The sequence below is a fragment of the Pygoscelis adeliae genome, unplaced genomic scaffold (assembly GCF_000699105.1).
Source record: "Pygoscelis adeliae isolate BGI_AS28 unplaced genomic scaffold, ASM69910v1 Scaffold1, whole genome shotgun sequence".
NCBI lineage: Eukaryota > Metazoa > Chordata > Aves > Sphenisciformes > Spheniscidae > Pygoscelis > Pygoscelis adeliae.
Window position 1 is genome coordinate 5,325,700 of NW_008824051.1, and position 14,822 is coordinate 5,340,521.

At 42.1% G+C, this 14,822-nt stretch overlaps 1 protein-coding gene across 1 annotated transcript in view; it reads left to right on the plus strand.

Moving 5' to 3' along the window:
- AIDA (axin interactor, dorsalization associated) overlaps positions 1-14,822 on the plus strand; it is a 31,775-nt gene that overhangs the window by 2,447 nt on the left and 14,506 nt on the right. Inside the window, exons 3-5 of the mRNA XM_009333704.1 lie at positions 3,084-3,153; positions 10,482-10,535; positions 12,716-12,770. Coding sequence (XP_009331979.1) covers positions 3,084-3,153; positions 10,482-10,535; positions 12,716-12,770 — 179 coding nt within the window. The remainder of the gene's footprint in view (positions 1-3,083; positions 3,154-10,481; positions 10,536-12,715; positions 12,771-14,822) is intronic.

Here is a 14,822-nt window from a genome sequence, read left to right on the forward strand (position 1 = left end):
GTCTCCCTCACTGGGGGAGACCGCGCTGTCCGCGTATCCCTTGGTATCAAACAAGTATTGGCACTGTTGATGGTATCCTTAGAAACACACCTGGTAGCTTTAGTCAAATGCTCTCCTCTACTACTCTGTTCACCATGAAGATGAAAGCTATTTCCTTGTAATGTGAGTATCGTGGGTTAAGTTTCTTACGGTGAATTTTCTGGAAGAGGTCCAGAGGGTTTGCACTTGTTCCCCAAGAGAAAGTCAGCCGAAGAGATGCTGTCCAAGAGATCTTCTAGCGGTATTCAGGACTACTCAAGTTATGGGCTGTAACCACAGTGGCTACCAGTTCGGTTGCCATTCAGAGTAACTAAGCTGCTGGCTGGGTACAGCATAGTCATGAGATGCTATAATCTCATCATTTCATTCACTCACCAGACAGGATGATGCAAGTTCAGTTATTTGCAGTTTGCTGATGGTCTTTAGAGCAGGGCAAGCTGTTACTACAGACCTTGGCACAGGGATGAAAAGAAGTTCTCTTCTAGATCTGTATCTCAGAAGAAAAAAACAATCATCAGAAAGTAAAAGAAGATATTTTTAATAACTGCCCTTATGTGGACATCTACGAGGAGTCCAGTAGGATCCTAATGCTTCAAACCGTCTTGGCAATCTCAGCAGTCAGTTTCATGTAATGACGTTTCTTCAGAATGAAAAGTCTTCAGGCTTCTAGTTCTGAGCTTGCTTCATTGTAAAGTAAGGTCAATAAATGTCTACAAACAGTCCAGTTTGAGAGTCAAAGTACAACTTTTGTCCCCTTCCTCCCAGCATCACTTGTGTCTGACGAAAACTGAGGTGATCTCCACGCCCTTGCTTTATTCTGACTTTGGAGCAGTGCGATATCTCTGTAAGAAGGTTCCTCTTGGGTAGTAGTATTGTAAGCTGCTCTTGCAAGCTTTATCAGTGAGGTTTCTACTGAATAGTCATCATTAGATGAACTCCGTGGTTCCAGGAGGGAGAAGAAAGGGGAGAGAAGATCAAAGGATTACAGGGAGGTATTTTCTAGGGAGGAGCAGAACCTTTTCAGTGCGTGTATCTGCTTCTTCTAGATATAGTAGGTAAATTAATAACAGTTTCAATCTATAGGGTAGAAGCTGCAGTTAAGAAGCACAGGGCAAGACACCTACCTGTAGCTCTGGAGAGACATAACAGCATGGCTTTATGCTGTTGCCTTCTCAAATGGCAGCCTGAGATGGGTTGAACAAGTGTGTTGCTGCCGTTGGCCAGGTGCTGCTAACGTTGGCAAGGTCTGTACTGATCAACACAGGGAGGCTGGGGAGAGGCTGGTTACGGTGAGCTTGCTGACACAGAGAGAGATCTTCCCAAATCTAAGCTAGTTTGTTCCATGGATTTAATGGCTGCTGACATAAAACGCAGTTATTCACCTCCTGTGTCCAGAGGACCTACATCTGCTCAGGTCTTTATGTTACTTCTGGAAGTGCAGGAAGCTTGGTGCAAAGATTGGCCCTTGTTCATTCAGGTGCTTACTCGCGCAAGAGCCCTCCGAGCTGTCGGCGGTGCCTTCCCTGTTGAAAGTCCCCATCTGTGGAACTTGGTCTGATCTGGCTTTGAACAAGCTTCAAGTGGGATGCCAGATGCGCTTATTTGGATTAGGGTGGTTTTTTTGTATTAGTGACAAATGGAAAGAGGGTTGTGTTACTGATGCTTGCAGAAATGTTAATACTGTGATGCTGCCTGTTGTGGGTGGCATATTGCTGCTATGGTGACACGTTTTCTTAAATTGTTATTTTTAAATGCCCTTTCTGTATGTCCCTTGTGTCATATCAACGGGGCGGTAGGGAAGGTGTGTACATTTGGGTTCAAGCATGTTTGTGCTTTTTGTCTCTTCTCAGCCACCATCTTTCCCCTTTTGTGAAGGGGGACAACGCCACCGAGTTGTGCAGTTACCTTGTCCTGTTTGGTTTTGTTTTCACTGGTGCTAATTAAAAACTACAGTGGCCTCAATCCTTCTGTTTTTTTTTTTTTTTAAGAGAGTTTATTTTTAGGAAAAGCAAAGAAATAATTGAGTTCTGATTTTTGTTTCTGACACAGGCTTTGACGGTAATCTGTTGTGGTATATACATCTTGGTGTATGTATTTTAAACCCCCCCCAAAAACCAGGCTAATCCCCACTGCAGTGGTGGCGACCAGCTGAATCCCTTTAACAATGCAAACTTGTGAGGTTCCAGACAGAAGTGTATTGCGATGCCCGGAGTACTGCTGCTGTCCCTGGGTTTCCCCTCAACCCCCTGTCCCCCCTCCCCCTCTGCTTTAAAAAAAAAAAAAAATATTTACAGGGAATGGCAACAATTGCCCAGAGGTTTTGCTTGTTTAATGTTCTCCTTCCTCCCCGGACGGAAACTGTAACTCTTCCCATAGCTTCCCTCTCTAGCTTCCTTTCGCTTTCTTGAGCTGTTTGCTTACTGTTACTTTCCAAACCCCTTGGTACTCCTGCCTCCGTGGTGACAAGGGGTGGGGTCTCTGCTCCGCATGTGATGCTGACAGGCACAAATGTGAGCTGATACACCCCGGCAGCCTGGGCCAAGCGGCCCTGCGCCTGGCTTCCAGCGCTGGGAGAGCGTGCGGCCGCTGCTTAGGGTGCCGGCACCCGCGTCCCCTGGCAATCCGACTTGCCTCAAACTCTCCCCTGAAATGCATGTGGGCTTGTACCACAGTGGGTCTTCACAGGGGGTATAGTTTGTTATTATAAAATAAGGGGATGGGGAGAGGAAAAAGGTCAGTGCTTATAAAAGGGCCTGTTGGCTAGAAGGACCTTCTTACCTGTTCTCCCTTCGTGATACATTATATATATAGTCTTTCCTGCCTAATGTAGTTGCATACTTTGTCCGTCTTCTGGGTTTTTTTAAGTATGGCCTACCATGGTTATAGAAGTCTTTGTTTGGGAAAAAAAACAAACAAGCAAACAAAAACCCTATTTGGAGCAGCAGTCTGTGGACCTTTTGGCTGACACGTTTTCTGGAGATTGGGATGCGTGTGTGTTTCTGTGTTGTGTTCCCACTCTACAATTTTCTTTCCCCCCCATCCAGATTAGCAAGGCATCTACAAAAAGAGGCGCAGTCTCAGCACAACAACTCGGAATTCACAGAAGATCAAAAGGTGAGTATTGCTGTTTGCTCAGCCAAGGAGCTTGACTCGTAGATGTTGATGTCTGCTATGGTTCTTTGTATCTTGCAGACCAGAGCCTTATGAGACCTTTTTTCCTCCCTCAATATACAGAAACAGAGCCCAGCATGGCTAAAACAGTTGCTGTTATTGGATGTGACAGATGCTCTGCTGTGTAATATTGAATGTCATGCATGCTGGCCAGAGTCCTTCATAACCTGGGTGTTTCTTTTTTTGGGTGACCTTTTGATAACTTGCTTATACAACTTTAGCACAATTTATGTTGTGAAGTCTGAATACAAAACATCTTGAACTGCAGACATCGAGGGTGTGTGAGGAGGATGTTAGCTTAACATATAACACCTGACTGGGAAGGGTCCTGGCAGAATACTCCCTACTTGTCTCTTAGTGTTATTTGTTTATAATCTTTCAAAATACTGAAATTACTTTGCTCCTTCCTCCCTCCCCTCAGTTGAAAAGGCTGTTTCTTGTCTCAGCATCATAATGCAATTCTGTGACAGGATTTAAGAGGAAAATGCTAGCTGAGGTCTCAATCATTCACGCATTTTCAGCAAAATAAAATCTTTTTGAGATATGAGGCCTTGCTAAATATTTATGTCTTGTTTAAAGGCATGTTTTTTCTTAGGAATACTAAACTAGAGAACCCCTGTATTTCCAGATTTCCAAGTCATAAGATCACTTGTTTGAGCAATGGCGTTGCCTGAAGATTGACGTTTGCTAGCCCCCAATCCCACCTGTGGTAATAGGGTGCTAGAGTAATGGGATCTGTGTTTGGAAATGTTGGTCCTGAAAACAGGTCCTGACTACAGAAATTGGAGATGAACTTGATGTGTTTGGAGAAACACATTACAAAGAAATACACCTTTACATAGTGTCTGACAGTGGTTTGTAACTGTTTCCCCGACATGTACCAATAAGAAAAGCAAAGAGCTGGTCTTCCATGTTCTGTTTACCTTCTGCAAAGAAGATGGTGAGGCTCATGATCATCTTAAACTGAGTCATAATCTTGGAGGAAGGATTGGGTCCACCTTTCCTGACCTGAAGGCTTGGGAGCCTTGTTAATGTTGGACAGCTGTTTACTCTGATTGCTTCTGCTCTCTATCCCTTGCTCGTAGCTTTCTCCGTCATTCTCAGCTATAGTCATCTTTACTGCGTGTTTCCCCTCTGTGGATACTTTTGAAAATACGGTTACTTCATGAAGGCAAAGCTGTTAATCTCACTTCTGGAGGCATCATCTCCTGTGAGTATGGGAACCAGAACCACACAGGGCTTTGCTTCCAGATGTTCCCTGAATCTTGTGGAAAGGACCTTGGACCAGATTGTGGAAGCGAGTGAGGTCAGCCATGAGGGAAGGCCTGGGGGGCTCAGGAAGCAGAGATAACTGACCTCAGATGTTAGATGTGCAACTGTGATCATGTCTTAAGGCAACAGTCTTCTGAAAAGAAAAAATAAGGAGTGGCTGTTTTGAATCCTTGCAGAGCAATACCTGTTGCTAAAGCTGATATAACTTACAAAAGAGGTTGACGTTTATATCACTTGCTTCTTTTTGCAGATCAGTAGGGGGCTGATGCACTGAAACTTTGAGCCTGGTTATCAAATGGTGGTGCCTATTTCATTAGCCACATACACAGCCGAATTCCCCGACATTTTGTTGAGAGAACATTCTCTTTCCCTCTACCATGAGGAACACCAGTCACAACAAAAAAAAGTCTTGCTATTACTTTGAAAGAAGCACTTAAAACTCTGGACAGCAAAATCTTTTAGTCTGATGTTAAGCTCCGTGCTGTTCTGGCCTTCCCTATTTCTGCAGGAGCTCAGCCAGTATAATCTAGTTATCATGACCAATTACTATCATTGCTCGTATCATTCACTTGGCGTGTAGAAGTAGAGTTTAGCACGCTTCTGGGTTGTCAAGCAGTTTGATTAAACAGAAGTCTCTCTTCTCTCTCGCCACCCTTCAAAAAATCTACATACCAAAACAGCTACTTTTGCTCAACTAAGTTCCTGCCAGTGCATCCACCAGCATGCTATTTCCTCCTGGTTCTGGAAAGTCTCTTTCCCCAATATCTTGTCTTTCTGAGGTTCTGTATGTCATATAAGAGCCACCTCTTTATTTTTCTGGATGTAGAACAGTGTGTAAACTTCAGGGTTTGCTTATCTGATATTACTGGCCAAGGCTGTGAACAGAATTTCATAAATTGGAGAAGGCAAGGCTATGAAGCTAATTATGATTTCCAGTTGCTTGATCTACCATCGTTCCAGTTTTTGTGTAGATTTACAGTTAGCTGTTTTCCAAAGGATCATACACACTGCTGAGAATTACTATGAGGCTGTCGTTGTTTGTTTCTTACTTGACATACTCTGTGGGGAAGATGGATTTCAGCAGTGATTCTCCTCTGTACCAAGGAAAACTACTAGCTTTACAGCTACAGGGAAAGGACAAGGCTAGGTTCAAATCCTCAGCCCCATCTGTCTGTATAAACTTTTACCATGTTTGGGTTTATTTCATGCATCACAGGTGGTGTTACAGTGCAGATAGGACCACACCATAACTGATGGTGTGTTACTTGCTAATGTAATCATACAATCTGTTAATCTAACAACACTTGACAGATACCACCAATTTCTTTCCTAGGCGTATTGTGAGCCAGTTATCATTTATCTTATAATAAATGTATTGTTTATGGTAAGAATTCAGACTTTTAAATATTCATATCTTGCCTTTTTGCTATTGATCTGAAGAGTCTGTTTTGAAACACTGTATGCTACTTCCCTTGATAGAGCAGACTAGTCTCCAGAATTTGCCATTCATTCCTGGATTTTCAGTTTCTGGGGGGTTGTTGTCTTCTATCTGCTGCTGGACATAATTCTGGAGTTTTAGTCCTTAGGGAAGGCTCTTTCTTGAGATAATTGATCTCAATTATCTCAATTATCAATTGGATAATTGACAGTGCTGGAAACTTCATTAATGAATCTGAATTTTGTTGAATAATTTCTCTGCTGATGAATACTGTAAACAACAAGTCATTGTGTTTAAATCTAGTCACCCTGCAAACAGCTTTAAGGAGGCTGTGCAACAATTTCATCACCTAGAAGCTGCATGTATGGAATATTAACAGATACAGTTACTGGTGGATTTACTTCAGTCTTAACATCTTCATCCTGCTGTTCTTTATTTTACCTTCATTCTCAAAAAATCCCATCTTCATTCATGATCAACCACTGTTTTGCTACATGAATTGTTGCAGTTAGGTTTGGCCATGGTTGTCAGCTTGCCCCCAGCTATAATTACTCTCACCCAGTTCTCTATGCAATAAATTTGACCTTTAAAGCCCGCTTCCAACCGCAGTTGTTGCTTTTCTTGAGTAACTGTTTTTGTGCTAGGCTGAGTTTTCGGCAGTATTAGAAAATCATGCTTTTTTTATGCGATGGTAACTTGCTGAAATAAGAGCACTGTTGAACAGTCTTAGCATGATTCATTAAACTACTGGTCTCCTAACAGCCTAGACCTCTCTTTAAAGCCAAACTCTGCTCTGGCTCTGTATTTATGCAAACGTCGTTGACTGCGTTACAGTTAGCACAGTCATTACTCACACAACTGCACTGAAGAAACCTTGACTACGAGATCAACTGACTTTTTCCCTTTCTAATCATGAGTTTACATAAAACTGAATCTTAACTATTTTAAACTAGCAAAGTTAATTATGGCTTCATTCTTTCTAATGAGATGCAGAATGTTTTCCCTGCTGCAAAAATGAGCCTTTGCATGGGATAGTTGCAGCTGAAAATGATAGCAGTGTTTAGCTGCATTTTTAACTTTTGGGTTGGGTGTGGTCCCTTAAAAAAATAGTTATGAATAATGCCTGCTGGGAGCTTGCCATATTTCAATAGATTCCATATAAAACCTATTCTTTACTATTTTAAGACTCCCAAACTCTCTTCAGTTAATCTGTTTCTAGAGCCATTATTGCCCTTCAGCCCTCAGGAGCCAGAGGACACACATTTTATATTGCTGTTTGTCCTGTTAGGTGGTACCTAGTTCAGGCAGTTCTAAGAATACACAGTCATGCATCTGCAGGATTGGGAACAGGGGTGTTGCTGAGCTTATCGGTGAATTGACAAAGGAGACGGGTTGAGCAGTGCTTCTTGAGACCTCATTTACTGTGTGGGCTTAATGCTCTGCATGTAAGACAGGGAGGGGAAGAGCCGTGTGAAAATCTGTTTACATGTTCTGATTCCGTGGTGAGGCACGGATACTATGTGCTGGCACCCTGCGAACTTGCAGCCCTCTTTCTGTGGTGCTGTCGGAGGGGTTTTGATCTAACACGGAATGGGCATGCTCTCTGCTCAGCAGTCAACACCCAAACCATCGGAACAGCTGGGTTTTTGCAAATGTTAGAGCTGTAGTCAAACCTCAGAGATTTCCCCTCCCTTCCCTAGGGAACCTCTGGATTCCTTTCTTTTACCCGTTACTTCACACCTTCCTCGTTAAGATTCTACCTTTGCAAATGTATCTTTCCAGATGTTCTGAAATATAAAAAGGAATTCCTTTTGTTACACTGCAGCCAATTAGATAGATGTAGTGCATTCTCACCCTGGGGACTGAGAATCATAGACTCATAGAATAGTTTGGGTTGGAAGGGACCTCTAAAGGTCATCTAGTCCAACCCTCCTGCCATGGACAGGGACATCTTCAACTACATCAGGTTGCTCAGAGCCCCGTCCAACCTGACCTTGAATGTTTCCAGGGATGGAGCATCCACCACCTCTCTGGGCAACCTGTGCCAGTGTTTCACCACCCTCAGCATCAAAAATCTCTTCCTTATATGTAGTCTAAATCTACCCCCCTTTAGTTTAAAGCCATTCCCCCGGTCCTGTCACAAGAGGCCCTGCTAAAAAGTCTGCCGCCATCTTTTTTATAAGCCCCCTTTAAGTACTGATAGGCTGCAATGAGGTCTCCCCAAAGCCTTCTCTTCTCTAGGCTGAACCACCCCAGCTCTCTCAGCCTTTCTTCATAGGAGAGGTGTTCCATCCCCCTGGTCATTTTTGTGGCCTTCTTCTGGACCCGCTCCAACAGGTCCATGTCTACTACAGAAGAATCTGCTTCTGTAGTACTACCTGGTACTACAGTCCCCATCCAGCCTGAAGGTACATGTAAATTCATAACACCCATGTGTGGAGTGTGGGTCTGGAAGTGTCAAAATGAATCCAGGACTGTACGTACCCCTTTCTTTTTCAAAGATCTGTGTTTTTCCAAGCTGTGCTGGAGATCCAGCTATGGATAGCAGAATTTATTTCAGGGAGGTAGAAGTTTGTTGACTGAACCTAGACTACAAAATGAACCTCGGCAGAAAAGGAGCTGTAATATTTTTACTCTGCCATGTTGCATGTAAGCATACGGTCATGTTGCTCTGTATTAAAATTCCCAAACAGCACACCCCTGCACATGCTGCATCCTAGGCACAAGAGAAAACAATATGCTAACACGCATCACTCACTACTTTCCTGGGAGATGCTCAAAAGAACTGAATTTTTTTATAAGACCTCCATAAAATGGACAGTAATATAAACTACGAGGATGTAAAGTCTGGGCTAATGCCATGTTGTAACAGTGTTTAAGACGAGAGGAGATACCAGGTGGTGAGAAATGGCTTTGAAAGCTTTGATGAGCCTGCGGTGGCAGATGAAAATCAGGTATCTGAGGCTTTTACACACTCCAGCTGTTGGCTCTGCCCTTGAGGTATTCATGTCTGATCTGCTTATGATTCAGCTCCTGAACTCTTTCAACTTTCAGTGTGGCATAAGGTGAACCGAAACTGGAGCCACTTAGCTTTTAGCCCAGCCTGTTGAAACTAGTGGTGGTCCAGGAGCTGACTGAGAAGCAGTTCTGACTGCAGGAGAGCCAAGGCAGATGACTGGGGAAGGTAGCTGTGAAAGCACGCCCAGTTTTTATCTGCTGCCACAGACCTCTTGGAGCTCTAAAATGTAACCCTCCTTTAAATGGAAGTTTTGGCTTTTGACTGATACCACATAACTTGCCAGATGCCCATACTCTTGAAGCTCTTTGATGCTAGAGTTGTGCTCTAGCAAATCGTTTCCTCCCCTTGCATGCAGCTTGGAGGGAGCTGTTTTTATACTGCTTGGTTTAAAAGGAGAGAATGAGTTACAGGTGCGTATTTCAACTTTTATCTTCCTTCTGAGGGGAAATCTTACTTTGAAAATCACCTGCTTTTCTTTATAGCTTCATTGTTGCTATTTTTCTTGCCCTATAAAGGTTCCACAGAGCATTTTGAGTTGTATTTGGCCCTTATCTCTGCAGATAGATTTAGTTTGTCTTCACTAAAACCTTTTGGTTAATGAATAAACTTGTGATGGTCAAGCGAGGTAAAATACACCATGCAGTTGTGTCCACTTGATGTCAGTTATGGAAGTCTGAATTCCTCTTGATTTTGTCAGCTGGTAGTAATAGAAACAAGTGTGACTGCTGCTGGAGCTTCTTACTTTGTGAGACATAAAAGCTTAAGTAGCACTGTCTTCAAAGTAAGACTCCTAGTAATGGGGTATTTTGAAGCCCTTCCCTCTCTTCTACATTTTCGAATAAAAATGAGATATTACTTCACAGTTCTGCTCAGGGATATTTTAGGTAGCTGACAAGTTTAAATCAAAGAATCTATTTCATGCTTCATTTAGAGTTTAAATGTCTTAAAATTACAAAAATAGAAAGTTAGAAAAATAATCCGCCTTTATGCTTGCTCTCCCACCAAAACCCACAAAAGCGGACTGTGGTTTTTTGGTGCTGAGATACTGGGCTTCTGTAACTTCTGAGGAGGGCTGACTTGATCTGCTGAGTTTGTAAGCCCGATAGAGGAACTGTAGACATGACTCCTAAAAGGGCAAATTAGAGCAAACCACTCGAGTTCTCAGAAAGTAATGTACTGGTTGGTTTGGATTTTTTTTTCTTTCTCTCCGCTATCACTTCAGAGCAGTTGAGTTTATAAACAATTTATGATGTGGTAGGCATTATTACAGTTTCTGCTGAGTGAATGACCCCCATCTGTGTTGATGAGCTGTGGGAGGGGACTTAACGGGCAGATGTCTGTTTCATCTATTGCGCTTTCAGAAAATCTTGTTTGTGTATAAAAAAGCTTTTGGTGCTGAATGAGCTGGTACTGAACAATAGATCTGAAATCTTTGCAAGAAAAAGCAATTGTTCGTATTTATATTTTTAAAAAATGTGAATATGGAAGAATACAGTTTCAGTACTAAATTAAGTTTGTGGTTTGTTTTTTTTTTCCTTTCAGAAAACCATAGCTAAAATTGCAACATGCTTGGAACTGAGAAGTGCAGCTTTACAGGTATAGCTCTCTTTCCTATGTGACTTCATACTTTAGTGATAGGTAACTGTAGAGATTTTTAAAGTTAGTTTAGCGTCTTCAGACATAGCAAAATTTGTGCAAACAGAGTGAACAAACCCTTGAACACTTAGACTTTCCCGGTTGTCAACATGATGCTCCAGGTGGCTGCCTTAAAAACCTTTCAGTGCTTATATAAGCATGTATTAGGGTTTGTACAGGAATTTAACTGCAGGTCTCGTCTTTGGTTCTTTGCCTCATTTTCCTCCTTCAGAACTGATTAGTTTGTCTTCCTAACCTGTGTGCAAGGGTAAAAAGATTCCCGGAGTGACCCTTGCAGTAATTCAGCCACTTCACAAATCATAATACAGCGCGAGGAAGAATGTGTGTGTAGAATAAAAATGACTTTGTAGCAGTCATGAATATTGCCAGTGCTGTAGGCAAGTGTGTGAAAACAATGATTTAGAAGCGACTCTTTGGGCTTTTTTTCCTGGACTGAAGGTAGATGTCATGGAAGTGAATTTCTTTGTCTCTCAGCACAATCTTATCCCCAAAACAAAAGGGAAGTCAGAGAAATTTCCAAAAGAGTGTGGATGAATGAAGGGGTGAATCAACTGAAGCAAAGTTTGGATTACTGGATCACCTATTTAGCAACAGAAAGTGGTGACAGGCAAATTTTGCATCAAGTTACTCACAGCAGCGCTCCCAAGTACTTCATGTTGCTGTACAAGGTGCAGCAGCTCCATTGTGCTGCCTTCAATTGTCTGAGAGGCTGGGATACAGTGACAGTTTAGGCAGCATGCTGGAGCTGGACTAATGAGGTGGGGGCTGACCAGTCGCAAGGCTGTGCAGCGACTGAAGAATTATTTGGTTAGCTCTACCTGTCTTTCTATTTTGATCTAACCTGGGGTGTTTGAACAGCGTTGCATTTGTTCTGAGTCACTGTGATTTTGTGACGAGGGCAGGTGTGTTCCATTGTGGGACAGCTTCATGGGTCAGGTCACATCTCAGAGCAACAGCAGAAGATGCAGCAATGTCATAACCTGCCAAACTGAAGAGATGATGTCTTGCAAGAACAGCCTTCCTTGCTGTTGGTTCCTCAGCAGTAACTCAAGGTTTTTATGACCTCGTGTGAGGGTACTAGAACTTCTCATCCACTTCACTTTGGGGAGTGTTTTACTTGCTGCAGTTTTGTTGCAGGTTTCTTAGCAGAGATTAAAGCAGTTAGTGAGCGTGGTCACCTTTTCCCATTCTTCTAATAGTATGGGTATAGCTGCTTTACTGTCTTTCTGTAGTCTTGCAGAAAGTTCCTGTTGACACTTGGGCTAAATCAAGACAAAAAACCCATCAGGCCTTAAAGAAATGTTGAAAACAATGAGTAATCTTAAGAGATACCAAGGGTGCAATGACACAATAGGTAAGACCTGATCCTCATCCTAAAAGAGGATGTCAATCCTCTTATTTGCACCACTTTTCTTATGCCAGCTCTGCCACTTGTAATCCCAGAATAGGCTAGTTCAGCTTGCCAAACTGTCAGTGAACTACCTCAGAATAAAAAATTAAAAACTTTTCTGTTGAGTTAGTAAGTCAAATAGGCTTACTGAGAAGCAGACGTGTGCTACAGCCAAATGAGGAAACTGCATCATCAGACTTGGAGAAAGGAGAGGTGGGAATCCCTCTTCCATTTGCAGTGAGCTCTTAGCTGAGTGTTCTGTCAAGCTTATCCTGTATACTGTAATTTCTGCCAGTGTTACAATGTTGGACGTGTGTCTTGAACTGCGAATGCTCCTGTTGGAACGTCACTTTGCAGTCTTACAGCTGATCTTGCTTCAGAACAACTCGGTTGGGGAAGAATTAAAACATGTCCCTCTGTCTTAATGTTCCTGTGTCTAGTAGGTATGAAAGACCAACTAGTCGCTTTAAAAATATTTACCTTGCATTAGAGCTTGGAACATGCGATAAGTTTGTTCTCAATGAATGCGAAGTAGTGTACTTTCCACCTCATCTGTGAACCTAGCCTCTGTTGGGGAGATTTTGTTTGGGTTTTTTTTAGGAGGTAGCTTTGAAGTAACTTGGTTTGCTTGAACAAGGGAAGCACCTTGCATGCTTATTCTAAGATTTGGTAGCTCTGTCTGAGGGGAAGGCGCATACTAAGTTCTAACCCTTTCTTTGTAATGCCCTAGTCCACCCAATCGCAGGATGAATTTAAGCTTGAGGATCTGAAGAAGTTGGAACCAAGTAAGTAGTATCTTTGTATTTTAAGTGAGTGACATTTATCATTACAGTGGAAAATATGACAGCAGCATGAACACTGACTGACCACAACGTGGTTTGACAGTAATGCTGGTTTTAGGTGGTTCTTCCAAATATCTGTTACCACATAGACAAAACCTGATGTGTATTAAGGAATGCAATGTGGGTAACTTCAAAGTATAGTAGTCCTAATGTTTCAGATAATGTCTTCATCTTTATTCTCAAATAAGTAATTCTTTGGGTGCTGCTAATTTTTGCACAAAATAGTAATTTAAGCTATCAGTAGTACAGAATATAATCAGCTGGAAAATTTACCTGCACATTTCTTATTTGAACTGAATTTCAGCACTTTGTGGTCTTCCTCCTTGCAGCATGAAATTTATTTGTTCTTCTGAAAATATTTAACTTGTGCTCATGGTAGCCAATCACTTGTCACCTACCACCGTAATGCTACCAGACTAACGAAGTTAAGAGTCACAGTGAGGATGTGAGTCAGTCTTTGAAGGGTTTTGTGTGAAGTTGTTCCAACTGATCCTGGGTCAGTTCTTGGTATGTCAATCCAGAAATAACTTTTTCATGTAGGAAGTATCTATTTATCTGCTACATTTTCCTTACGGTAACACTGGCTGCTTTCTTCTCAAAGCATCCTTATGATCAGAGCTTCCACATCTAAGCAGTATTATCCTGAATGCTAACGTTTCTGCTGTTCTTGGGGAACAGGAGATGTGGAAGAGCTTCTTTCATGCTGGCAAAAGCTGGTTTTATTTTGCTCCTGTCACAACTGTATTATTAAGGGGGATGTTGGGGATAAACATGATGGGCAGGCAGGTGTTTCCACTTCATGAATAAGCTGAGCTTCTCTGCACTCTCATTCTCTACGTAACTGGCACAGGATCCTACAGGGATGCTTGTCAAGAAGCAGGGCACTGAACTGAGGTTCCTAATGTCTCTACCAAAACATAGAGTCCAAATGCTTTTAAACTGTTCCCTGGAAATGGAAAGTGAAGGTACGTTACAATACTGCTAGGCCTGTGAAGACCAAACTCAGGAAAGGGGTTTAACTATGTGTTTGGAAGTACTAGGTCTTTCTCGGTCTGTATATTGCATGTCTGGCCTCTGCATCCTCTGATTTGGGATTATTTTCTATAGATACTCCTGCTTTCTGTTTACAAAGTATTTAAAATGTTGTAATCATTTAATGACTGTGGATTTTAGACTCCATTGTGCAAATGCCCTATGAGTGATTGAATGATGGAAGAGGGAGAGGAATCATATTTTAATTGGTCAAACTGTTCTACAAATCAAAGGAAGTAACTATTGAAGGTTTAGTCAGAGTTTGCATTCTGACAACAGACGTAAAGCTTCCCTCGAAATGCCTCCTTTTCTTAAAAGCCAAAATTCCAGTTACTGCACAACAGTCCTGTTGCTTATCTTGCCCTCCCTCAGGGGATTGATTTTTAGCTGTCAAAAAACTGTTCAACAGCGTCAAGCACATTCAGCCCACGCTTCATACAACAAGCAACTATATTAAAACTGAGGAAGAGTGTGTGGCCATCAGTTTTCAAAGACACTGAGTTATTTTCCTTGGAGGAGAACGGGTGCTTCTACGACAACAATTGAACATTGATGTTCTTAATGCTGCTGTCTGACTTGGATTGCTCTGGCCTCTTTCTCTCTGAATTGTGCCTTTGTATTGTGGTTTTTAAGTATATCTGGAATAGAGTAAATCTTAATCAGACCAGCACCAGCCATTTCATAAAATACACCATGAAGTGTTTAAATTTGTGTGTTGTCAATTTTCTCTTGCATTCCACCAGAAAAAGCTAAAAAAATCTGGGCTGGCAATGCAAATAAGCAGTTCCTTTGTTAGGTCAAGCCATTCTGTTAGGGTGGAACGAAAACAGCTATTCACACAATTTGGCTTGTTTTAATTACTTTTGTGCCTGAAGCTGTCAAAATGGCTGAGAAATTTGGGTTGGGTTGTTATAACAACCAAAGTCCTTAGATTTAACCTTTTCTTCCTTTTCTCCCCCCCCC